Genomic DNA, 27,310 nt, shown 5'->3' with positions numbered 1-27,310 from the left:
GAGAAGGAAAAATGACATATGGGAAATTGTATAATGAATTAAGAAGAGAAACAGTACATGCCAGAGAAAAATGAACGAAAAGGAAATACAGAAATAGGGAAAGTACAAGAGATGTACAGATTAACTAGTGAGATGGTTTTTGAAATTAGGAAAAGGAAGAATAATATGGAAAATGAAAGAAAGGATGGAACGATTACCAAAGATACACGAGAGGTGTTAAACAGATGGTGAGTGTATATACAGTGTCTATATGAGATGAATCAAATATCATGCAATGTAAAGAGTGTCAAAGGCAAATGTGCCAGATGATGATCACAGTATTTTGGACAGAGAAGTGCAAAAATAACAAGTGGAAGTGACGATTTGCCAGTGGACATGAAGAAGAGCTTGGGGGAGAGAGGGAGGAGAGAGATAACCTACCTTTGTAATGAAATATATGAAAAAAGGAGAATGGTGGGAGGAATGTATCATAATAGTAATGATACCAACTGATAAAAAGAATAGTACTAAAAAATGTCAAAAAACATAGGCCTATCAGTTTAATTTCACATGCAGCCAAAATATTATTGAGGAGGGTGATCAGAGGGTTCTTTGAAGAACCTACTGGCACATTGCAAAGACACAGTTTGGATGTAGAAAGTATACAGAAACAAAGATGAAATCAGACTACTAAGAAGTGTAGGAGAGAGAGAGCTTTAGAGAGGAAGCGAAAATTTTTATTGTATTTGTCGACATAGAAAAGGCTTTCAACAGAATGCAATAGAGCAAGTTGACAAGTATTTTGAGGAATAAAGGAGTTGATTGTAAGAAGAGGAAATTGGTACGAATATTAATTTGAGAACAGGAGATATGAGTAAAGATTGGAAGTGAAATGTCTGAGGAAAGTTTGATCAGAAGTGGAATGAGTCGAGGCTGCTGTCTTTCACTATTGCTCCTTAACATGCATATAGAGGAAATTATTGAGAAATGCTCAGCTGAAAAAAGGAGTTTGTGTTAGGGGAAGAGCACATATATGATTTGTGGATGATGTAGTGATACTAGCAAGAAATGAAAGTGGTGCAAACAGTGTGTTAAAAGATCTAAATGGGTCCTGTGAAGAATTGTTGTTGTTGTCTTCAGTCCTGAGACTGGTTTGATGCAGCTCTCCATGCTACTCTATCCTGTGCAAGCTTCTTCGTCTCCCAGTACCTACTGCAGCCTACATCCTTCTGAATATGCTTAGTGTATTCACCTCTCGGTCTTCCTCTATGATTTTTACCCTCCACACTGCCCTCCAATACTAAATTGGTGATCCCGTGCTGCCTCAGAATATGTCCTACCAACCAATCCCTTCTTCTAGTCAAGTTGTGCCAAAAATTTCTCTTCTCCCCAATCCTATTCAATACCTCCTCATTAGTTACGTAATCTACCCATCTAATCTTCAGCATTCTTCTGTAGCACCACATTTCAAAAGCTTCTATTCTCTTCTTGTCCAAACTTTTTATTGTCCATGTTTCACTTCCATACATGGCTACACTCCATACAAATACTTTCAGAAATGACTTCCTGACACTTAAATCTATACCCGATATTAATATATTTCTCTTCTTCAGAAACGTTTTCCTTGCCATTGCCAGTCTACATTTTATATACTCTCTACTCCGACCATCATCAGTTATTTTGCTCCCCAAATAGCAAAACTCCTTTACTACTTTAAGTGTCTCATTTCCTAATCTAATTCCCTCAGCATCACCTGACTTAATTCGACTACATTCCATTATCCTCGTTTTACTTTTGTTGATGTTCATCTTATATCCTCCTTTCAAGACACTATCCATTCCATTCAACAGCTCTTCCAAGTCCTATGCTGTCTCTGACAGAATTACAATGTCATCGGCAAACCTCAAAGTTTTTGTTTCTTCTCCATGGATTTTAATACCTACTCCGAATTTTTCTTTTGTTTCCTTTACTGCTTGCTCAATATACAGATTGAATAACATCGGGGAGAGGCTACAACCCTGTCTCAATCCCTTCCCAACCACTGCTTCCTATTCATGTCCGTTGACTCTTATAACTGCCATCTGGTTTCTGTACAAAATGTAAATAGCCTTTCGCTCCCTGTATTTTACCCCTGCTACCTTCAGAATTTGAAAGAGAGTATTTCAGTCAACATTGTCAAAAGCTTTCTAGAAACGTAGGTTTGCCTTTCCTTAATCTAGCTTCTAAGATAAGTTGTAGGGTCAGTATTGCCTCACGTGTTCCAATATTTCTACGGAATCCAAACTGATCTTCCCCGAGGTTGGCTTCTACTAGTTTTTCCATTCGTCTGTAAAGAATTCGTGTTAATATTTTGCAGCCGTGACTTATTAAACTGATAGTTTGGTAATTTTCACATTTGTCAACACCTGCTTTCTTTGGGATTGGAATTATTATATTCTTCTTGACTTCTGAGGGTATTTTGCCTGTCTCATATATCTTGCTCACCAGATGGTAGAGTTTTGTCAGGACTGGCTCTCCCAAGGCTGTCAGTAGTTCTAATGGAATGATGTCTACTCCCGGGGCCTTGTTTCGACTCAGGTCTTTCAGTACTCTGTCAAACTCTTCATGCAGTATCATATCTCCCATTTCATCTTCATCTACATCCTCTTCCATTTCCATAATATTGTCCTCAAGAACATCGCCCTAGTATAGACCCTCTATATACTCCTTCCACCTTTCTGCCTTCCCTTCTTTGCTTAGAACTGGGTTTCCATCTGAGCTCTTGATATTCATACAGTGGTTCTCTTTTCTCCAAAGGTCTCTTTAATTTTCCTGTAGGCAGTATCTATCTTACCCCTAGTGAGATAAGCCCCTACATCCTTACATTTGTCCTGTAGCCATCCCTGCTTAACCATTTTGCACTTCCTGTCCATCTCATTTTTGAGACGTTTGTATTCTTTTTTGCCTGCTTCATTTACTGCATTTTTGTATTTTCTCCTTTCATCAATTAAATTCATTATCTCTTCTGTTACCCAAGGATTTCTAGCAGCCCTCGTCTTTTTACCTACTTGATTCTCTGCTGCCTTCACTACTTCATCCCTCAAAGCTACCCATTCTTCTTCTACTGTATTTCTTTCCCCCATTCCTGTCAATTGTTCCCTTATGCTCTCCTTGAAACTCTGTACAACCTCTGGTTCTTTCAGTTTATCCAGATCCCATCTCCTTAAATTCCCACCTTTCTGGAATTTCTTCAGTTTTAATCTACAGTTCATAACCGATAGATTGTGGTCAGAGTCCACATCTGCCCCTGGAAATGTCCTACAATTTAAAACCTGGTTCCTAAATCTCTCTCTTACCATTATATAATCTATCTGATACCTTTTAGTATCTCCAGGATTCTTTCATGTATACAACCTTCTTTTACGATTCTTGAACCAAGTGTTAGCTATGATTAAGTTGTGCTCTGTGCAAAATTCTACCAGGCGGGTTCCTCTTTCATTTCTTCCCCCAAATCCATATTCACCTACTAAGTTTCCTTCTCTATCTTTTCCTACTACCGAATTCCAGTCATCCATGACTATTAAATTTTTGTCTCCCTTCACTATCTGAATAACTTCTTTTGTTTCATCATACATTTTTCAATTTCTTTGTCATCTGCAGAGCTAGTTAGCATATAAACTTGTACTACTGTGGTAGACGTGGGCTTCGTGTCTATCTTGGCTGTTTGTAGTAGCTTACCCATACTCCTATTTTTTTTATTTATTATTAAACCTACTCCTGCATTACCCCTATTTGATTTTGTATTTATAACCCTGTATTCGCCTGACCAAAAGTCTTGTTCCTCCTGCCACCGAACTTCACTAATTCCCACTATATCTAACTTTAACCTATGCATTTCCCTTTTTAATTTTTCTAACCTACCTGCCCGATTAAGGGATCTGACATTCCACGCTCCGATCCGTAGAATGCCAGTTTTCTTTCTCCTGATAACGACATCCTCCTGAGTAGTCCCTGCCCAGAGATCCGAATGGGAGACCATTTTACCTCTGGAATATTTTACCCAAGAGGACGCCATAATCATTTAACCATACAGTAAAGCTGCATGCCCTCGGGAAAAATTACGGCCGTAATTTTCCCTTGCTTTCAGCCGTTGGCAGTACCAGCACAGCAAGGCTGTTTTGGTTAGTGTTACAAGGCCAGATCAGTCAATCATCCAGACTGTTGCCCCTGCAACTACTGAAAAGGCTGCTGCCCCTCTTCAGGAACCACACGTTTGTCTGACCTCTCAACAGATACGCCTTGTTGTGGTTGCACCTACGGTACGGCTATCTGTATCGCTGAGGCACGCAAGCCTTCCTACCGACGGCAAGGTCCATGGTTCATGGGGGAGGCTGTGAAGAATATAATATGCAAATCAGTGAGAGAAGAACAAATTTCGTAATAACTGGCAAAGAAGGAGGTAAAATGGCTGATGTTAAGACAAGACAAATTAAAATTATCCAAATGATAGCTTCCAAGTACCTAGGAAGCATAATAATGGGAGATCTGAGGTGCCACCAGAGGTCAAAGCTTGAATTGCAGTAGCCAAGGAAGCTTTCAGTAGAAAGAAAAACTTCTTTCATGAAAAACTAGATAAAGAGCCCAGGAATGGACTTGCTAAGTGTTTTGTCTGGAGTATGGCACTCTATACAGCTGAAACGTGGACAAGGAGAAGATGAAAGGTGGTTGGAAGCATTTGAGATGTGGGTGTGGCGGATGGGAAGGAATAGTTGGGTACAGAGAGTGACTAATAAAAACTTGCTGGAAAGAATAGAGAGAAAGACTGTTTGAAGTTACAAGAAAAAGAAAGAAGAATTGGCTTGGTCACATGCTGTGGCAAGACTGTGTGATGGTGAATGCATTGGGTGATAGTGTGTGAGAGAAGAATGAAAGGAAGGAGAAGATACAAGATGGTAGATGGCATTAAAGGAAGTAAGATGGTGGATGGCATTAAAGGAAGTGGGGCTACAGGGAAATGTAGAGAGCAACAGAAAACAGAAGGATGAGAAGAGCATTTGTTTGAAGACTTGCCTTTGAGTAGAAGACATAATAATAAACACTATCCTCTGTTACCTAATTGAGAATTGCTTGCTGCCTCTGGATGTGTTATGTCTACTGATCTCTTATCCTATTCAAGTCATAAATTTATTGTCACCTAGTTTGATTCAGTGCTTCCTCATTAGTTATTCAGTCTATCCATCTAATGTACAGCAGTTTTCTATAGTGTTTTCTATAGTGTTTCAAAAGCTAGTATTTTCTTAGCAAATGAAATATTTCACTTCCATACAAGACTACACTCAAGATAAATACCTTCAGAAAATAATTTCTTCCTCATATTTTGATATTTGATGTTGATAAATTTCTCTTTTTCAGGAATTCATTGCTTGTTGTTGGCAATCTGCATATTATATCCTCTCTACTTTGGCAGTCATCAGTTTTTGCTGCCAAATAGCAAACTCGTGTACTACTTTTAGTGTCTCATTTCCTAATCCAGTTCTCTTGCCATTATTTGATATAATTTGACTACAGTCCATCATCCTTGTTTGACTTAATGTTGATAGTCAACTTCTAGCCTCCTTTCAAGATACTATCCATTGCATTCATCTGCTCTCCATAGTCTCTGACAGAATTACAATGTCATCAGTCGGCCACAGAATTTTTATGTCTTCGTCCTGAACTTTAACTGCTGTTCCAAAGTTGTCACGGATATTCTCTACTGTTTTCTTAACGTCCAGCTTGAATAACATCTGTGACAGACTACAACCATTTCTCACTCCCTTCTCAACTACTGCTTCCTATTCATGTTCTTTTACTCTGATAACTGCAATCTGATTTCTGTACAAGTTGTCGATAACCTTTTTCATCCCGTATTTTATCCCTACTACCTTAAGAATTTCAAAGAGTGTATTCCAGTCTCATTGTCAAAAACTTCCTCTGAGTCTACAAATGCCGTAAATATAAGTATACCTTTCGTCAACTTATCTCCTGAGATAAGTCACCGGGTCAGCTTTACCTTGCATTTTCTTAAGTTCTGAGGTAATGTTGTCTATTTCTGGTGCCTTGTTCTGTCTTAGGTCTTTCAGCACTCTGATAAATTTATTTTGCTGCACCATATCCCTTCTCATCTTCATCCGTATCCTCTTTTTTTCAATAATATTGTCATATAATTCATTTCTCTTGTATAGCACTTATGGGTATTCCCTCCGCCTTTCAGTCTTAGCCTTCCTTTCTTTGCTTAGTACTAGCTTGCCCTCTGAGCAGCCAATATTCAAACAGCTGCTTCTCTTTTCTCCAAAGGTTTCTATAATTTTCTTATAGGCAGCATCTGTCTGTCCCCTAGCTTCTTATAAAAAGAGTCTACAGCCCCTATAAATTCTTCAAATGAGTCTCTTTCCACATTTGTGTGTAATAGTTTCATTGTGCACAATAATACAGCCAAATGAAGAAAATATCATAATTTAAAGTATGTTTCACTAGTCAGACATGCTTCTGGAGCCTTTCATTTGTTGTCTAGTCATTCTTGCTTAGTGAATGTGCACTTTCTGTTAATCTCATTTTTAGATGTTTCTGTTATTCTCTTTTGCCTGCTTCATTTATTACATTTTATATTTTCTTCTGTTAGCAATTAAATACATGGCATTTTACACATGTACAACCTTCTTTCATGTTCCTTAAACCAACTTTTAGCAATAATTCATAAATTTGTAGGAATTCAGCCATACTCTAACTTACGTGTAGCAACAGTATTAGCTGATGGTGTTATTCTTGCTACAAATAAATAAAACAGCTGCTGTCCCACTATCCATCAGAAGATGGGTGTACAGTAATCAGACTTTCTCTGCTGCTAATGGTTATAAGCCGTTCAGTCATTTTGAACTGAGTCAGAAAGACTGACAGTAAAGCACTCTGTCCACACAATATAATGGTAAGACAAGCCAAGTGTGTATGAGTACTCCACGAATCATGGTGAGTTCATTGTTAATTTGTACTACTTTCCTTCCACTATTCCCACTTTTTGTGACAATATGTGACTGAACCCTGCCATGAACCTTGGACCTTGCCTTGGTGTGGTGGCTTTTTTGCCTCACCAATTCGGACAGCCTTACTGTAGGTGTAGCCACAACAGAGGGGTACCTGTGGTTCCTAAAGAGGGCCTTTTCAGTAGTTGCAGGGGCAACAGTGTGGGTGGTTGACTGATCTGACATTGTGCTGGTTCTGCAAATGGCTGAAAGCAAGGGAAACTACATCCATTATTATTCTGGAGAGCATGCAGCTCTGTTGTATGGTTAAATAATGGAATCCTCTTGGATAGAATACCCAGAGGTAAAATAGTCTTCCATTTGGATCTCCTGGTGGGGACTACTCAGGAAGATTTTGTCATCAGGAAAATCAAAGCTGAAATTCTATGGGCTGCATCTTGGAATTTTAGGACCCTGAATTGGGCACGTAGGTTAGAAAATTTGAAAAGAGAAATTTGTTATAGTGGGGAATTAGTGACATTCACTAGCTGGAGAAGCAGAACTTCTGATCAGATGAATATGGGGTTACAAATACAAAACATAATATGTATAATGCAGGAGTATATCTAATAATGAAGAAGAAAATAGGAATGTGAATAAGCTCCTATGAACAAAATATTGAATGTATCATCATAACCAAGATATAGATGAAGCTAGCACCCACCACAGTTTTACAAGTTTGTATGCCAGCTAGCACCACTGATGATGAAGAGATTGAAAGAATGTGTGCTGAGATAAAATAAATTATTCAGCTAGTTAATGGATAGAAAAATTCAACTGTGATGTGGAGCTGAGATTCAGTAGTAGGAAAAGGAAGAGAAGAAAAACTAGAAGTGAATATGAATGGAGGGAAAGGAATGGGAGAGGGAGCCACCTGGTAAAGTTTTGCACAGAGCATAATTTAATCATCACTAACACTTGGTTTAAGATTTGTGAAAGAAGATTACGTATCTGGAAGAGACCTGGAGACACTGGAAGATTTTCAGGTAGATTATATAATGGTAAGGCAGAGATTTCGGAATGAAATTTTAAACTGTAAGACATATCCAGGGGCAGATGTTGGTTATGAACTTTTTATTAAAACTGAACAAATTGCAAAAAAGGTAGGAAATTATGAAGATGGAGTCTTGATAATTTGAAAGTCTGGAAGTTGTTGAGAGCTTTGGATGGAGCATTAGGAAATGAGTGTCTAAAATGGGAGAGAAATACTGTAGAAGGTGAATTAGCATTTTTGAGAGAGAAAATAATGAATGCAGAAACCTGTGGATGTTACTGGTGATACAGAACTTAATTGATGAACGGAGAAAATAGAAAAAAGAAGCACGAAAAGGGAATGCAGACATCTAAAAAATGGCTAGCCAGGAATTACAAGAAGTACAAATGCAAGACTATAGAAGTATGTCTAACTGTGGAAAATATAGATACTGCGTACAGGAAAATTAAAGAGGCATTTGGAAAATAGAGAAGCAGCTGTATGAATATCAAGAGCTCAGATGGAAAACCAGTACTAGGCAAAGAAGAGAAAGCTGAAAGTTGGAAGGAGAATGTAAATGGACTGTACACGGGAAATGAACTTGAAGGCAATATTATAGAAAGTGAAGGGCTGTAGATGAAGATGATATAGGAGATTTGATACTCTGAGAAGAATTTGACAGAGAATTGAAATATCTAAGTTGAAACAAGGCCGCTGGAGTAGACATTCTGTCTGAACTACTGATATCTGCAGAAGAGCCAGCCATGACAAAACTATTCCATTTGATGGCAAGATGTATGAGACAGGTGAAATTACCTGACTTCAAGGAGAATGTAATAATTTCAATTCCAAAGAAAGCAGGTGCTGACAGTTATGATATTACTGAACTATCTGTTTAAGTCATGGTTGCAAAATACAACACAAATTATTTACTGAAGAATGGAAAAAGTGATAAAAGCCTACTTCAGGGAGGGTCAGTTTGGGTTCTGGAGAAATATAGGTTCAGGCAAGGCAATATTGACCCCACTAATTGTCTTGGTGAATAGGTTAAGGAAAGGCAAACCTGTGTTTATAGTGTTGCAGACTTAGATAAAGTTTTGACAATTTTGAGTGGAATACACACTTTGAAATTCTGAAGGTAGCAGGGGTAAAACACAGGAAACAAAATGTTATTTACAACTTGTACAGAAACTAGACAGCAGTTATGTGCCAAGGGCCATTGAAAGGGAAGCTGTGGTTGAGAAGTCAGAGAGACAAGATTGTAGCCTATCTTTGATGTCATTCAGTCTGTACATTGAGCAAGCAGTAAAGGAAATTGAAGAAAATTTGGAGAAGGAATTATAGTTCAGAGAGAATAAATCAGAACTTTGAGGTTTGCCAATGACTTTATAATTTTGTCAGAGACAGCAAAGAACTTGGGAGAGCAGTTGAAGGGAATGGAGAGTGTCTTGGAAGGAGGATATTAGATGAAGATTAACAAAAGCAAAAGAAAGTTAATGGAATGTAGTCAGATTAAATCAGGTGTAGCTGAGGGTATTGGAAGAAAATGAGGCATTGAACTAGTAGATGAGTTTTGCTATTTGGGCAGTAAGATGACTGATGATGACCAAAGTGGAGAGGATATAAAATCTAGACTGGCTGTAGCTAGAAAATTATTACTGAGGAAGAGAAATTTCTTAACACTGAATACAAATTTAACTGTTAGGACGTCTTTCTGAAGATACATGTTTACAGTGTAGCCTTGTATGGAAGTGAAACATCGATGATAAGCAGTTCAGACAAGATGAGAATAGAAGCTTTTGAAATGTGGTACTACAGAAGAATGCTGAATGTGTAGATCATGTAACTAATAAGGGGCCACTGAATAGAACTGGGGAGAAAAGAAATTTGTGGCGTAACTTGACTAAAAGAAGGGATGAGTTGTTAGGACACATTCTGAGGCATCAAGGATTTGCCAGTTTAGTACTGGAGAGAAATATGGAGGATACAAATTGTAGAGGGAGACCAATAGAGGAATACAGTAAGCAGGCACAAATGGATGTAGATTGCAGCAGTTATTCAGAGATGAAGAGGTTTGCACAGGATAAAGTACTGTGGTGAGTGACACCAATCCAGTATTCGGACACCCCCCCCCCCCCCCCCCCTGCGGGTCTGGGGTAAGAATAGGCCCGAGGTATTCCTGCCTGTCGTAAGAGGTGACTAAAAGGAGTTTCAACCGTTTCGGCATTCCATGTGATGGTCCCCCTGGGGGTTTGACCTCCTTCTTTCAAAATTCTACAGAAGTACGAGCCTTTCGGGGAAGGACGCCTTACGTGGTGTATCACTGGTCCTCAGTGCACTAAGACCTTGGCACTCAGCATTGCAACGGCGTTGTAACCACACCCACTATTCCTCCAATTGGGCCTAAACGCCTGATGGGTTGCACACGTTCTGCCCATAGTGCGTCCCCATCTGCACCTACGATCATGATGGACTTTCCATGGCACCCGAAATCCAGCACGGTAGCCAGCCCGTTGTGGTGGGGTCGTCATGTACCCTCTAGGTTGTAGCCCCCTGACAACACAGGGATCGTACTCCCGATACCTGAGCTGCACCCTCCCCACGTTGGCCAAGGAGTAGATGCCTGTCTCCTTGGGGCATCAGGACTCCCGGCAACGGTCATCCTGCCAGGTGGCCCTTGCTGAGGCTGGGTGGCGCCCGTGGGGAGAGTCCCTGGTCGGAGTGGGTGGTATCGGGGCGGACGTTTCGCAGATGAAACGCCAACATGTATCAGGTCGCTCTGCGGCCGAGTCTTTTAAAAAGAAAGGTACTGTCTCTGGTTCTGGTTCTGGTTCTCCTGCCCTTTCCCCCTTGGTCACTCACTGGGAGGAAGGACAGGGCCGCCAGCTTGGGGCGAAGTACTTCCTCCGCTATTTAGTCTGTTCTCAGACCGATGGGGGGACATTCGCCACCTCCAAGCCCATGTTCTTTGTCCAGCACATCGAGGACATCTTCGGGGAAATCGAGGCTCTCAGTAAAATGCGTTCGGGGTCCGTTCTTATAAAGACCGCCTCCGCCATACAGTCGGCGGTGCTCCAGGCGTGCGACTGACTAGGGGACATCCCAGTGTCCATTGTCCCGCATCTGGCACTGAATAGGACGCAGGGGGTTATTTCTCATCGGGACCTCCTGCTGCAATCTGATGAGGAGCTCAGGGCCAACCTGGAGCGCCGAGGCGTGCATTTCGTCCGGCGAGTTCAGCACGGCCCCAAAGACCGTCGCATCGACACCGGAGCCTTTATCCTCACCTTCAAGGGGGACGTTCTCCCGGAGAAGGTAAAGGTGATGTGCTACCGGTGTGACGTGCGACCTTACGTCTCGCCTCCTATGCGCTGCTTTCGGTGTTTGCCCTTTGGGCACATGTCGTCACGGTGTGAGGCTGAGCCCCTTTGTGGCGATTGTGGACGTCCTCTTCGTGAGGAACGTACATGCACCCCACCACCTCGGTGTGTCAATTGTCCTGGCATCCACTCGCCTAGATCTTTAGACTGCCCCGCGTATCAGAAGGAGAAGAAGATTCAAGAATTAAAAACTTTGGATCGTCTCTCTTATTCTGAGGCCAGGAAGAAGTATGACCGCCTCCATCCCGTGACGTTGACAACTTCGTTTGCCTCAGTCGTGTCCACTCCTTCCACAGTATCCTCACCCCTATCCTGTCCCCCCTCCACCTCCTCACCCCATCTGGGGTCTATGCCTCCACCTCCCAAATCCCTCCCTTCCAAATCCTCCTCCCTCGTGGCCCCTGCCCCCTCTGCCCCAGGGGCCACCCTTCCTCCTCCTCCTCCTCCTCCTCCTCCTCCTGAGAAGCGATCCTCTTCTCAGGCGTCCATCGGGGAAACGTTCCGGACCCCGGCTTCCGAGGTCCAGCGTTCCAAAACGGACCGCGCGCGTGAGGACCTTCTTCGGGTCCAGCCCACCATCCCCGTGCCTCATCGGGCTTCCAAGAAGGCCTCCAAGAAGAAATCTTTATCCCCCTCTCCACCCCGGCGCGTTTCGTCTGACGCTCCATCCGCGAGTCGCTGCTCCCGGCCGTCCTCAGTTTCGCCGGGACGCTCTGCTGCCAGGCGCTCAGCTGGCCTCTTGTCGGCGAATGATGCTTCCCCTCCTACGCAACCCGGGAAAGCGGCCGCAGCTGGCGATGACTCGATGGAACAGGATCCGCCTCCCGCCGGTTGTAGCGTTGTTCCCTCGAAACCTGGCCCTCCGCGGCCTTCGAGGTGACCATCTCTTCACCCGTTTCGTTCCCCCCTTTTTTCTGACTAGCGATGGCTTTGTTACATTGGAACATCAGAGGTATTCGATCTAATCGGGAGGAATTACAACTGCTCCTCCACCTGCACTGTCCGCTCGTCCTTGGTCTCCAGGAAACCAAGTTGCGCCCAACTGACTGTATTGCTTTCACCCACTATACCTCGGAGCGGTCTGACCTCACCCCTGCGGACGGTATTCCAGCTCATGGTGGGGTCATGTTGCTCGTTCGGGACGATGTCTATTACCATCCCATCCCATTGACCACCCCACTCCAAGCAATAGCTGTCCATATTACTCTTTCTGCCTTTACTTTTTCTGTTTGTACCGTCTACACTCCATCGTTATCCGCAGTTAGTCGGGCTGACATGATGCACCTGATTGTTCAGCTTCCTCCGCTGTTTTTATTGTTTGGCGACTTCAGTGTCCATCATCCCCTTTGGGGCTCTCCTGCATCCTGTCAGAGAGGCTCCCTCTTGGCGGATGTCTCCAACCATCTCAATCTTGTCTGCCTCAATACTGGCGCCCCGACTTTCCTCTCGGACTCCACTCATACCTACTCCCACTTGGACCTCTCGATCTGTTCTACCACTCTTGCCCGTTGGTTCGAGTGGTATGTCCTTTCTGACACCTATTCGAGCGACCACTTCCCCTGTGTCGTTCGTCTCCTACACCACACCCCATCCCCACGTCCTTCAAGCTGGAACATACCGAAAGCTGACTGGGGACTTTACTCCTCCCTGGCGACCTTTCCGGACCACGATTTTCTCAGCTGTGACAGTCAGGTCGAATACCTCACGGCTGTTATCATCAATGCTGCCGAATGTTCCATTCCTCGTACTACCTCTTCTTCACGTCGCGTTTCTGTCCCCTAGTGGAATGAGGCTTGTAGAGACGCTATCCGTGCTCGACGACGTGCTTTACGCACCTTTCGCCGCTATCCTACGTTGGCGAATTGTATTGGATACAAACGACTCCAAGCGCAATGCCGTAGAGTCATCAAAGACAGCAAAAAAGCTTGTTGGGCCTCTTTCACCAGCTGCTTTAACCGTTTTACTCCCTCTTCTGTCGTCTGGGGTGGCCTGCGCCAGCTGTCGGGCATTAAGGCCCACTCCTCGGTACCTGGCCTGACTTCAGGTAATGAGGTCCTTGTTGATCCTGTGGATGTCTCCAACGCCTTCGGCCGCTTTTTCACGGAGGTTTCAAGCTCCGCCCATTACCACCCTGCCTTCCTTCCCAGGAAAGAGGCAGAAGAGGCTCGGCGACCTTCCTTCCACTCACTGAATCTGGAACATTATAATGCCCCCTTTACTATGCGGGAACTTGAACGTGCACTTGCACTGTCCCGGTCCTCTGCTCTGGGGCCAGAGGCCATTCACATTCAGATGCTGGCACACCTTTCTCCGGCAGGCAAAAGCTTCCTTCTTCGTACCTACAATCGCGTCTGGACCAAAGGTCAAGTCCCCATGCGTTGGCGTGACGCTGTCGTTGTTCCTATACCCAAACCCGGGAAGGATAGACACCTTCCTTCTAGTTACCGCCCCATTTCTCTTACAAGCTGTGTCTGTAAGGTGATGGAGCGCATGGTTAACGCTCGGTTAGTTTGGATTCTTGAATCTCGACGGCTACTTACCAATGTTCAATGTGGCTTTCGTCGCCACCGCTCCGCTGTTGACCACCTTGTGACCTTGTCGACATTCATCATGAACAACTTTTTGCGAAAGCGCCAAACGGTAGCCGTGTTCTTCGATTTGGAGAAGGCTTATGATACCTGTTGGAGAGGAGGTATCCTCCGCACTATGCACAGGTGGGGTCTACGCGGTCGCCTGCCCCTTTTTATTGATTCCTTTTTAACAGACCGAAAGTTTAGGGTATGTGTGGGTTCCGCCTTGTCCGACGTCTTCCTCCAGGAGAACGGAGTGCCGCAGGGCTCCGTCTTGAGCGTAGCCCTTTTTGCCATAGCGATCAATCCTATTATGGATTGCATTCCACCTAATGTCTCAAGCTCTCTTTTTGTCGATGACTTCGCGATCTACTGCAGTGCCCAGAGAACATGCCTCCTAGAGCGCTGCCTTCAGCATTGTCTAGACAGCCTATACTCATGGAGTGTGGCAAATGGCTTCTGGTTCTCTGAAGAGAAGATGGTTTGCATCAACTTTTGGCGATATAAAGCGTTCCTTCCACCATCCTTACATCTCGGTCCTGTTGTTCTCCCATTCGTGGAAACAACTAAGTTTCTAGGGCTCACACTGGACAGGAAACTTTGTTGGTCTCCACACGTCTCTTATTTGGCTGCCCGTCGTACACATTCCCTTAATGTCCTCAGAGTTCTTAGTGGTTCATCTTGGGGAGCGAATCGCACCGTCCTGCTTCGCTTGTATCGGTCCATAGTCCGATCGAAGCTGGATTATGGGAGCCTCGTCTATTCGTCTGCTCGGCCATCCCTCTTACGCTGTCTCAACTCCATCCACCATAGGGGGTTACGTCTTGGGACCGGAGCCTTCTACACTAGTCCCGTCGAAAGTCTTTATGCTGAAGCTGCCGAATTACCATTGACCTACTGGCGCGACGTACTGCTTTGTCGGTATGCCTGCCGGCTGTTGTCAATGCCCGACCACCCCTCTTATCAGTCCTTCTTTGCTGATTCTCTCGACCGTCAGTATGGGTTGTATGTGTCTGCCCTGCTGCCCCCTGGAGTCCGCTTTCGTCGCCTGCTTCAACAATTGGATTTTGCCCTCCCTACCACCTTCAGAGAGGGTGAGAGCCCGACTCCACCTTGGCTCCAGGCTCCGGTTCATATTTATCTCGACCTCAGCTCGCTTCCGAAGGAGGGTACTCTGGCTGCAGTGTATTGCTCACGGTTTGTCGAACTTCGTGCGCGACTTGCCAGTCACACCTTTATTTACACTGATGGCTCCAAAACTGACGATGGTGTCGGCTGTGCCTTTGTCGTCGGGGCCATCACCTTTAAATACCGGCTCCTCGACCAATGTTCCAGCTTTACGGCCGAGCTTTTTACTCTCCATCAGGCCGTTCAGTATGCCCACCGCCACCGCCATTCATTGTACGTACTCTGCTCTGATTCACTCAGTGCTCTTCAGAGCCTTGGAGCTCCATATCCGATCCACCCCTTGGTGCAACGGATCCAGCAGTCCCTCCATTCTTTTGCTGACGGTGGTTCTCCTGTCAGCTTTCTGTGGGTTCCTGGCCATGTAGGAGTGCCTGGGAATGAGGCTGCTCAGCCAGCCTCCCATTGTGTCCTGTCATCTGATGTTAGTGGGATTGTTTGTAAGAGGCTTGTGTCATTGTGGTGGGATGCTTGGTCCTCCCTTCAAGGAAACAAGCTCCGGGCAGTAAAACCGTTCCCAACTGCCTGGACAACCTCCTCCCGACCATATCGGCGAGAAGAGGTCCTTCTGACCAGGTTGCGGATTGGGCATTGCTGGTTTAGCCACTGCTACATGCTCTCCGGTGACCCAGCCCCGCAGTGCCCTTGTGGTCATGTATTAACAGTGCGCCATGTTTTATTGTCGTGTCCCCGTTTTAGTCAATCTCGTGTTGTCCTGTCTCTGCCATCTACTTTACAGGATATTTTAGCTGATGACACTCGAGCAGCTGCTCGTGTTCTTCGTTTTATTACTTTGACTGGCTTATCCAAAGACATCTAACTGTTTCACTTATTTTATCTGCATCTTTGTAAGAACTTTCTGGTCCCCCCCCCCCCCCCCTTGAGTTTTACTAGATTCTATGTGCTCTAACAATTGTGACTGGGCGCTAATGACCTCAGTAGTTGAGCGCCCTTAACCCCCCCCCCCCCCCCCCCCCCCCCAAAAAAAAAAAAAAAGTCTTTGGACTGAAGACCACAGCAGCAGCAGCAGCAGCAGCTGACAGTCACTTGGACTGAAATGAGACCCAGGTGAGGAATTTCTGAGAAGAAATCAAGACATTGTTGAGTAAAACTGCCAGAGAGCACTTGGGCAGAGGTATAAGCTGTTACTTCATTATTTTGTTTTCATAATATCAATGCTTTCTTGGAATGTTTTTTAGTTTTGTTTCTGCTATTGCATGAAACTGTGATGCCATGGTTGGAATTACATGTAATATACATTTTTCAGATACTTCATGCAGCCTTGAAGCTTGTACCATCCAGTGTAGTGGTAACAACATTCCAAGTCTTTTCACGAGTATTTGCAGTTTGTGGTGTTCTTCTTGCAACTCCTACAGCACCACTTAGTATTGGTGTATCCCTTGCTATGTTGGCTTGGTCTATATCAGAAATAACTCGTTACCTATATTATGCACTCAACATTGCGGGATTTGTGCCATACGCTTTGATATGGTGCAGGTATGTATGAATATATGACTAAATCCTTATTTAATTTATTTGAATTAAAAGTTATTCACTTCCTGGTTCAGTGCAGTTGGTGAGAGGGTGGGGAGTGGGAGTAGTATTTGGCATTAATGCTGAACAATTAAAATTGCAGCAAGAAGTAGACTCATTCTATAGGGATATGTATGTGGACAGTTATTTACAGAAAGGGGAAACAAAGAGATGTTTTAGGTAATTAGGATTAAAGTCTTGAGAACCAAAAGCTTTTGTTTGAGCAAATTACACAAAAAATGCCAAGATGAGTTACATAATGGAGAAGTTTCAAAAGACAATGTAACCAACTAAAACTTCAAATACTGAGGAAAGATACAGTCCACTTCTAACCATTTAGAGGAAATGTTATCAGTGACTGGTGCAAAACCAAAGCATTGCAGGTTGGCATTTAAACTAACGTTCACCCCTCAGGGTCCACAGTTTGGGGGGTGGGGAGAGGAGAGGTTTGTGCTATTTCATTACTTCTGTGGTACGAGTTTACTTTTGGAGTAGGAGTTTAATTTTGGAGCAATCATTCTCTAAAGATGGTTCCGAGATAAAAAGAAATATTATTTGAGAAGGGTTAAATGCAGCCAGTTATTGCACTAAACAGAAAGAACTGATGCAAATAAGGTATGGAGATGCTGTGGTGAGATATATGAAAAATGAGATTTAAGTAGTTATTTAAAGAAAGACATTTGGATACACAGGATGAGTCACTAACTGTTGCATGGGACAAAAGGGGTCACATAGTATGATGTTGGTTTTTTGTTGCTAGGTGGGGTCGCGTCCGAGATATGAAGGTCAACTTTGTTTTTCTAAATGGGATGCTATAGTTTGGTACTTATTTCCTGATAGCAGCTATTGAGACAAATCAAGTGATGTGTAAGAGTAACTTCTTTGAAGGTCACAAAGGTGGCGTGAACGTCTGTTTACAGAAGGTGTTCGAAGTGATGACCATTGGTATCAAAGCAGTGCTGCAATCTTCTTATCATGGATTTTTGGCATTTATTGAAGCACATGCTCTGACAATTCTCTTTCACATATCTTCAGGTGTAGTTGGAATGTCTTTATAAACAATGTCTTTTATGAATCCCCCCAAGAAAAAATTCAGACACATCAAGTCTGGCTAACAAGTCAGCCACTACACATCTCCTCTGCATCCAATCCAACAATTTGGCAATTGTCTCTGCAACTCATTTCTAGCCATCAGCAAAAAATGTGCCGGACATCCATCGTGTTGATAACACATTCAGTTCCTTGTTCCTAAAGGTATTTCTTCCAATAAAAGACCTAATGTTTCTTGCAGGAATGTGGTGTACTTCCTACCAGTAAGATTTCCTTTGATGAAATAGGGGCCTATAATTCTGTCCTCCAGAATCCGTACCATACATTCATTGACCATGGTTTTTGGTGGGCTACTTGCCACAGCCAACATGGATTTTCAATTGTCCAGTAATTCATGTTATGCAAATTAACATTTCCTTGGTTTGTGAATGTAGCCTTGTCAGTGAGACCATCGACAGAATTCAATGTGATGCATACAATCTGTACCAGTTAATTCTTGGTGGAGACTGATGTGGTAAAGATGATATTTATGGCGATGCAGAACTTGAACAACACTACTCTGGCTCATGCCAGATTCCCTTGCGATTTGATGCGAACTAACACAAGGATCTCGAATCACAGTGGCAAGAGTACCAATTTCCGTTTCCTTGTTTGTAACTTTCCTTTGCCAGATATGTTTCCGATGCATTAAAGATCCAGTTGTTCTCAATTTATCATAGTCATATTTAAATGTATGACATGTAGGGTGAGTATGTTGAGCTCTCACTGAATTTCGTTGGCATTGTCCATAAACGAGAAGCACATTGACTTGTTCTTCAAAGGAATACATCATTCACATTCACTTGATTTGACGATACTAGTCTTACTGTTCCTATTAGTGTTATATTGTGAAACCATTGAATGGTGTTTACATATCAATGGCACACTAGATGTATACGCCATATTCGGTGAATATTTACTATTTGCACGATATATGAGAGAGAATTGTCAGAGCATGTGCTTCGATAAGTGCCAAAATGATAAGGAATACCACTCAGTCCATAATAAGAAAGTTGCAGCACTGCATTTGTACCAATGGTCATCACTTCGAACACCTTCTCTAAATGAACATTCATGCTACCTTTGTGACCTTCATTGACTTTTGAAGACCTTACTGTTACACATCACTGGATTCGTCTCAATAGCGCTCTCGGAAAATAGCTAGCCAGTAATCATATTACATATTGAAGCCATCTACTAAAGCTGTAATGCTTTTCCATGCAATAAAAGCCCTGATTCAAATATCAGAATTTTAATAGTGAACTGTTCGTTGTTACTGGAGACTATGAAGAAAGCTGTTGCGATGTTGGTAGGTTTAGGTGAGCTGCAGCTATGGCATTGATTAGCAGGTGCCTTACGGTTTCAATCATCTCAAAGTTGTGGAGCAATGAGAATTTTGTGTTTGCAGCAGCAGCAGCATATTCAAGAAACGAAGATTTTGTTATGGCAACATAGAGATTTCTGAACCAACACTTACTCAACTTGTGTAGATTCATGGAAGGAAGGCAGTTTTAGATGGTCTGTGCTGGCAGAAGAAGAAACTTTGCTTCAAAAACTACATTGTCTAGAAGTCACTTAAGGGTGCAGCGGCCACAAAATGTTGAAATTGTGTGACAGGCATTTGTTTAATGGTTACATACACTGTTTCAAATAAGTGCAAGTTGCTGTTAAAAATTCTAATCCACAATTGAGGAGGATTTTAAATTTAAACATCAGGTCCCATTCTATAGGAACTTACCGAGTACAACTGGACTAAACAAAGTTCATCTGAAGATTTGCAGCAAACTTGTTCATTTACCTTAGCTCTGATCTCAGGTGATGAATCACGTTTTCATGTCATGCTGTGTGAGAAAACACAACAGATACTGGGCAAAAGAAATCCTTGAAGACATTGTTAATTTCTTCTCCATTCTGAACACATTTCCATTTTGTCTGCTGTAGTTTGTTTTGGTGCCAAGGGCTATTGATTCTGATGGAGGAATTTGGTGTGTGTGTGGAGAGGGAGGTATATCTGAGAAGCACCTAGTGAATTTAATAATTTGCCGTGATGAAAATGGCTACAATAAAATAAGAATGGAAATGGAAAATGTTCTAAGTGCTAGATCTGATCTTTGTTAGGACACTGAGAAAAACAATGTATATCTGTTTGTACATAACTCATTTGTATCCAAAAAAAATTGAGGGGGTACTTTGATACCATAGAATTGTGTTGCTCACTGCATTACTGGAAAAATAATGAGATAAATTAGAAAAGAAATACTTTATTAAGAATGTTCTAAGTGCTATACTAGGAAACTGACTGCTTCTAGGTGCTAATAAGAAAGTTTTTACAAGTTGTTCTTACAAAGAAGAAAACAGCAACCAGCCACTGTTAATAATGCTGTTTATGTACCCAAATAGTGTTGTTACAAGTTTTTTAAAGAACTAATGTAAGCAGCAACCAATGTAATATCATTTTTGAAGAGCTGTCTGAAGATGAATTTTGGAGTTCAAAAATGGTAGCAGCACAATTTGTGTAGATAAGTAGAATTATTAACTGTGGCTGGCTGTTGTTTTCTTCTTTGCAAAAATCAACTTGTATTTGTACACAGCCACTGTCTCAAAAATGTCAGTTTTCTACAAAATAGCAGAAAGAAAGTTTTTGTTCAAAGTGCTCTTAATGCTAAGGCACAACATTTTATTTGTGATATAAAAATACAGAAATACAGCATTAAGTTTTTACGTTGTAGAACTGTAGCCAACAAAAACCACTTCTCATATCTTTTAAGTTTTGTAACTCCAGACAGAAGCACAGCTTGGCGTAAAGTCCATGCATAATTTACTAACACATATTTGAAAGGCTTTCACCATGATTTGGCATGTGGGTCTAGGAACATTCAACAGAACACAAAGAACGCAATAGCACTGAAAACACATTTTGTGAAAAAATGACACGTAGAATATTTACCATTCCCTTCTGTTTGGAGTGCATTTAAACAGCTCCCGAAGGTGATATTCAATAAGTTGATTTTAGTTGCTTTCAGAGAGCACATGAAGGCCAAGGGTCACAAAGATAGGTTGATGACAAATGAAGTACTGAAATGTGCTATATGTAAAATAGTCAGGAAAACAATAGCGGAAATGATGATGAGGGTAATGTAGAATTTCAGTGTGAGTGAGTGTGAGACACTTGAATGATGTTACATTTAGAATGAAGTGAATGTAAATGCAGGAAAAAATACGGGCAATATTGTTCTTTCAAACTATGAAATGAAATTCTGATGCCTGGCAACTACTACTCTGGAATTTAAATCTGAAATCTGGGAGTTCATTATGCTGTATCTGGATGGCACAGTGGTCAGTGCATCTACCTAGTAAGCAGGAGCCCCAGGTTCAAATCCTGGTCTGGTGAAAATTTTCAACATTCTCCATTGATTTAAATCAGTGCCCAGTGGTAAGTAATGTCATTAATTCATTTGTTTCTGGATGTGTTTGTATGGTTTTGAAATATCAGTGAATCATAAAGATTGTTCAATGTGTCAAATAGTGCTTTTGTGGTCTGGAATAATCAGATTTCAGTTAATCAATTATATTCCTGAGCAGACAGCATGCCTTCAAACTGAAACATAAGGCTCAAATATCATATCCTAGTACTGACAAAATATTATGTACAACATTTTCACATTTTTCGAAATACAACTTTCAGTAGGTGTGTATCATTGTTGTTGCTTATTTGACTGATGAGAGAGGGGATAGAGAGAGTGAGAGAAAGAGAAAGAGTGAGAGTGATTTCATGTGTGCACAAACACTTTTGTGTGTGTTTCTTCATAATTGTCCACTTATTTCCAGGTATACTTTTTTCATGGTTTTATATCCAATTGGTATAACAGGAGAACTGCTGTGCATGTATGCTGCCCAAACATACATTTCAAAGACCAACATGTGGAGTGTCAGTTTACCAAATCCATTTAATTTCACATTTAGTTACAGCTATTTTGTCATTATTATTATGCTGCTTTACATACCAAGTAAGTGAAAATCATGACTGATTTTAATTATGAATACCTATCAAATAATATGTGTTATAGAAAATATGTACTTGCCACCATTTTACATATCTTCTATCACCTGACTGGTGATAGGATGTTTATTTGTGGGGCTAGTAACCAGTGTGTATGTTTTGGGAGCCATACTTCATCAGAAAACTTTAATAATGACAGTGTGTTTTTAATAACTTTGATTAGTTGGTGCTGATCATAAATATTTCAAGAAGAATGAATCTCTTTTTTGACAGTCTAATCATTGGATGATAGATGTCTTTTATTTTTCCACACTGTGAACGTAGTTTATTTAGAACAAGTATTTTACAAATCCATTAAACAGCACATTTTCTAGCTCAGGGACTTTTTGTTCACTGGATAAATAAATAATATATTTTAGCAGCTGATGTCCTCACACTTTTCAACAAAACTATCTCATTTAAAATGATACATATCACACAGCAACAGATAGTACAGTGACATCATTTCATGATATCAGTGGGAGTAGTAACATTTTGATGAAGAAATTGTCAGTTGAGTAGTGACTAAAAAGTAAATGAAGCAGAAAAATGCCTACTACTTCTTGGATGTTTCCCATCTACTGCTACTTATTGGTGTCTGTGTTTATTCTGTATGTAAATTTGCCCTATATTCTGTTACATTACTTAGCAGCACAGGTGTAATGTTAAGAAACTGCTTTGAGTATTTCTCACATTACAGGTGTTTCCTCTTGCATATTCAGGTGAATGATTCTTATATTTCCAAGATGTGTGTTTAATAGTGATCTTCCAGGAATACTGTTGAGCTATTAGTTCCATTTTATGCCCAGTAATTCAATGGTCAACCCAGTCATCTTCTTCAGGTGCTGTAAGCTGTGTTGTTCTATGCAGTTGCTGCCTGGAATCGCATAACAACTCATCTTGCAGCACCTGAAGAAGATGTGTGGGTCGCTCATGTAAATAATGTGCATGAAATGGAACTAACAACTCAGCTGTAAACACAAAAGCAAAACACTGATTAATCACGCATGGAAAACATTGCTGTGGCCAGACTGAATCATAACTGTGCCTGATAGGAGAGCAAACCAGTGGTGGGAGGTAATGAGGCAGTATGGGGTGGTGAGGGAGGGGAAACCAGGGTGGAGTAGGGGAAGATGTAACAAGCTTGTGGTAGTATGCAGGGACATGGTGTGGATACCGTAGAGCTGCTAGGTGCAGTTGGGAGATATGAGGAAGAGGGAAAGTTGCAGGAAAGGAGAGAAGTAGAGAAGGGGGGAAAGGACTAGGAGGTATGTTGGTGGAATGGAAGGCTGTGTGGTGCTGGAGTGGGAACAAGGAGGGGATAGGTAAGTGAAGGACCGGGAATAGTGAAGGTTCAGGCTAAGGGGGTTATGAGAACATAGGATGTTTTGCAGAGAAAGTTCCCATCTGTGCAATTCAGAAAAGCTGGTGATGGTAGGAAGCATCCAGGTGGCACAGGCTGTGAAGCAATAATTGAAGTGAAGCACATTGTGTTTGGCAGCATGTTCAGTGACCATGTGGTCCAGTTGTCCCTGTGCCACAGATTGTCAGTTGCCACTCACTCAGACAGATAGCTTGTTAGTCTTCGTGCCCATGTAAAAAGCAGCACAGTGGTTGCAGCTTGGTTTTTAGATCACATGACTGCTTTCACTGGTAGCACTAGCTACTATCCACTTAGGGCACCAATCAAACCCATGGCCCAAGTGCAGTCGCTGTGAGGTAGGCACTGGCAGGTGGCCGGGTGTTGGCTAGAACAGATGAAGCAGCATACAGGGCTGGCAGCCATGAAGCACCTCCTTGAGAACCTGTCAAGGGCTTCCTTGGGAAAAGATTGAGTGATATACTTTTTCATCTGGGTTTTGAATGTACAGACAAGTCACTCCATCTCTCCATTGGGCTGCGGATGACGGGGAGGGGCTGTAACATGCTGAATGCCATTCTTTGTACAAAAATCTTCAAATGTTGAGACACAAACTGAGGGCTGTTGTCCATCACATGCATACACAGCTGTCATCTTTGAGAGGGTCGTGGCCAGAGCCACCATGGATAGGCTGCGAACTACGTAAGGAAATTTTGAGAAAGCATCAACTACTTCAAGCTAAAATGAGTTAAGGAATGGACTTGCAAAATCAGCATCAATACGCCTCCAGGGGTACTGGAGTGCAGGCCACAGGGAAACAGGTCTGTGGTACTGCTTGATGGGTGGCACACTGCAGGCAGGCTTCCACAGAGCACATGTTCTCATTATCAACACCTGAGGTGCTAACTCTGGCGGGCCAGCAATTTTGTATGAGAAACGTCCAGGTGTGGAAAGCACATGATGTCCCGCCACAGTGCAGGTGGGACCCTAACTCTGTGGGCCGACTCTTCAGTAGCCAATAGTAACACACCATCGAGAACTGAAAGATGATGGTGGTGGAGAGCAAAAGATTTGATGCTCTGCTCGGTTGCTCAGTGATTTATCCATCCAGCTCCCCCCCCCCCCCCCCCCCCCCCCCGTCCCTGCGGGTCCGGGGGTTAGAATAGGCCTAAGGTATTCCTGCCTGTCGTAAGAGGCGACTAAAAGGAGTCTCTCACATTTCAGCCTTTGTGATGGTCCCCTGTAGGGTTTGACCTCCATTTTTCAAAATTTTCCCGAAGAGCGGGCCAATTGGGGAAGGGCACCTTACATAGTGCATTGTGTCGATCATGCGCTGAGACCTATCTCATCCTTCGTTGATGTGAATCTGCACTTCTGCTCATTCTCCAAATGTTAGGCGTGGTCACCCTCCTGGGTGCAGATTTTGCCATCAACTGTGCAGTATTGTTTTCTGCACTGATAATGATAATGGACTTGTTTGCTTGGTTGCACCTGATATCCAGCACAGTAGCCAGTCCATTGTGGTGGGGCTGCCATGTACCCTGTTGGTTGTAGCCCCCTGATCACACAGGGATCGCTTTGCTGATGCCTGCACCGTTAACTCCACATGTACACCAAGGAATAGGTGCCTGCCACCCTGAGGGATCAGGACTTCCGGCAATGCCCATCATGCCAGATGGCCTTTGCTGCGGCTGGGTGGTGCCCGTGGGGAGGGCTCCTGGTCAGAGTGGGTGGCATCAGGTTAGATGACACGTGATGAAGCGTAGTGCATAATCTCTTGCTGGTGGTCAAATACCAGCAGTCTCTAAGTGTTCACGGACTCAATTCAGTGCACGGAAGTATGACCTTAAATTGTTCCCCTCCCTGGCCACACCATGGGAGAAAAGTCAGGCTAAGGAGGGCAGTGGCTCTTATTCGCCCTGGTACCTTGTATGTTCGAGAGCTGATGGGGAATCTTTCATGACAAAGAAGCCTCAGTTTTTTGCTGAGCATTTAGAGGACAAGTTTGCAGAGGCGGAAGGCTTGTCCAAAATGAGATCTGGGTCAGTCTTGATCAAAACAGCATCCTCTGCCCAGTCACAGGTGTTATTCACTTGTGACAAGCTGGGGGATGTTCCTGTAACCATTACGCCCCATAAAAGCTTAAATATGGTCCAGGGTATCATATTTCACAGGGACCTTCTTTTTGCAGTCCGATGAGCTGCGCACCAATTTAGAACGGCGAGGTGTACATTTATTTGGCATGTCCACTGGGGTCCAAGGGATAATCAGGTTGCCACCAGTGCATTCATCTTGGCATTCGAAGGTAATACACTACCCGAGAAGGTCAAGGTGATAGTCTGCTGCTGTGATGTAAAACCCTATATCCCTCCCCCAATGCAGTGCTTTAAATGTGGGAAGTTTGGTCATGTGTCTTCCCACTGTACTTTCAACATCACATGTCGAGACTGCTGATACCCATCACATCCCAATACTCCCTGTGCCCCGCCTCCCTTCTGTTGCAACTGTGGAGAGCACCATTCACCTTGCTCACCAGACTGAAGGATTATCCAGAAAGAAAGGAACATCATGGAGTACAAGACCTTGGACCGACTGACCTACACTGAGGCTAAGAGGAAATTTGAACGCCTACATCCCGTACGCGTGACATCGTCTAACGCCACCGCTACAACAGTTCTAGCCCCATCAGCTCCGCCAACTCCGGTCACCTTTCAGTGCCAGAAGACTACACCTGCCACCTTGATGGTGGGGGAACTTCCGTCTGTGTTGCTCCTGCACCACCTACGTCTGTCCTAACTTCTAAGCCAGAGAAGCGTAAAACTTCTTCAGCTTCTCTCGTTAGGAAGGGGTCCCTGGGGCCACTCCTTTCCAAGGTTTCTGCTAGTGGGAAAGATGACACCTGCCAGTGGCTGAAGAGCCCAAAAGCAGCTGGTCACAGGGCTTCACACTCATCCTCATTCCTGGAGACTGAATCAGTGAAGTCCTCCCAGCCAGGGAAACCCAAGGAACAATGAGAGAAATCCAAAAAGAAGGTCCCCCAAGACCAAGGGAATTGCGGTGGCACCCACACCATCACTGCCTCCAAGCTCTGCATCTGCAGATTAGGTGGAGATTCTGGCGTCCGCTGAGGACCTAGATCTTGCCAGACCCTCAGACAAAATGGATATAGATTGCGCAGGCAAAAAGTCGGTGGCAGCAGGTGACCCTGAGGTGCAAACTGCTTCATTGAATGGTTCATGCCTTCCCAGTCTCAAGATGATATCATCCTCCAGTGGAATTGTGGCGGTTTTTTCCACTGCCTGGCTGAGCTACAGCAACTGGTAAGCTTTACACCTGCTTTCTGCATTGCCCTCCAGGAAACCTGGTTCCCAGCAATGCAGACCCCTGCCCTCTGCGGTCATTAGGGATACTACAGGAACTGTACCGACTGTAATCGAGTTTCAGGTGGAGTTTGCGTTTATGTCCTAAACTCAGTCTGTAGTGAACCTGTTCCCCTTCAGACCCCTCTTGAAGCTGTGGCTGTCAGAATAAGGACAACACAGGAAATAACTGTCTGCAATGTATATCTTCCTCCAGATGGTGTAATATACCTGAATGTATTAACTGCACTGATTGATCAACTCCCTAAACCTTTCCTACTTTTGGTAGATTTTAATGCTCATAACCCCTTGTGGGATGGCATTGTGCTTACTGGCTGAGGCAGAGATGTCGAAAATTTACTGTCACAACTCGACCTCTACCTCTTAAATACGGGGGCTCCCACACATTTCATTGTGGCACAAGGCACATATTCGGCCATTGATCTCTCAGTCTGCTGCCCTGGACTTCTCCCATCTACCCACTGGAGAGCACATGATGACCTGTGTGGTAGTAACCACTTCCCCATCTTCCTGTCATTGCCCCAGCGTCAAGCCCATAGACACCTGCCCACATGGGCTTTAAACAAGGTGGACTGGGTAACTTTCACTTCTGCTGTCACCATTGAATCTCCCCCCACACAGGAACATCGATATGATGGTTGAGCAGGTGACAACAACAATAATTTCTGTGGCAGAAAACATGATCCCTCTCTATTTAGGGTGCCCCTGGCGAAAGACAGTCCATTGGTGGTCGCTGGAAGTCGCTGAAGCAATTAAGGAGCATCAGCGAGCTCTACAGAGGCATA

General features: G+C 43.3%; 1 protein-coding gene and 1 non-coding gene across 3 annotated transcripts in view; both read left to right on the top strand.

The window, feature by feature from the left end:
• Positions 1-27,310, top strand: part of LOC124777659 (very-long-chain (3R)-3-hydroxyacyl-CoA dehydratase 2) — a 77,753-nt gene that overhangs the window by 23,886 nt on the left and 26,557 nt on the right. For both annotated transcript variants that reach the window (XM_047253140.1, XM_047253141.1), the window contains 2 exons: positions 16,392-16,621; positions 21,575-21,753. In XM_047253140.1, coding sequence (XP_047109096.1) covers positions 16,392-16,621; positions 21,575-21,753 — 409 coding nt within the window. The remainder of the gene's footprint in view (positions 1-16,391; positions 16,622-21,574; positions 21,754-27,310) is intronic.
• Trnat-agu lies at positions 21,067-21,139 on the top strand. The gene has a single exon. It is a non-coding gene; the product is annotated as a tRNA-Thr (tRNA).

Source organism: Schistocerca piceifrons, chromosome 2, assembly GCF_021461385.2.
Source record: "Schistocerca piceifrons isolate TAMUIC-IGC-003096 chromosome 2, iqSchPice1.1, whole genome shotgun sequence".
In the NCBI taxonomy this organism is placed as follows: Eukaryota; Metazoa; Arthropoda; class Insecta; order Orthoptera; family Acrididae; genus Schistocerca; species Schistocerca piceifrons.
Note: the sequence above shows the minus strand (reverse complement) of the source record. Positions and strands in the feature narration are given on the sequence as shown.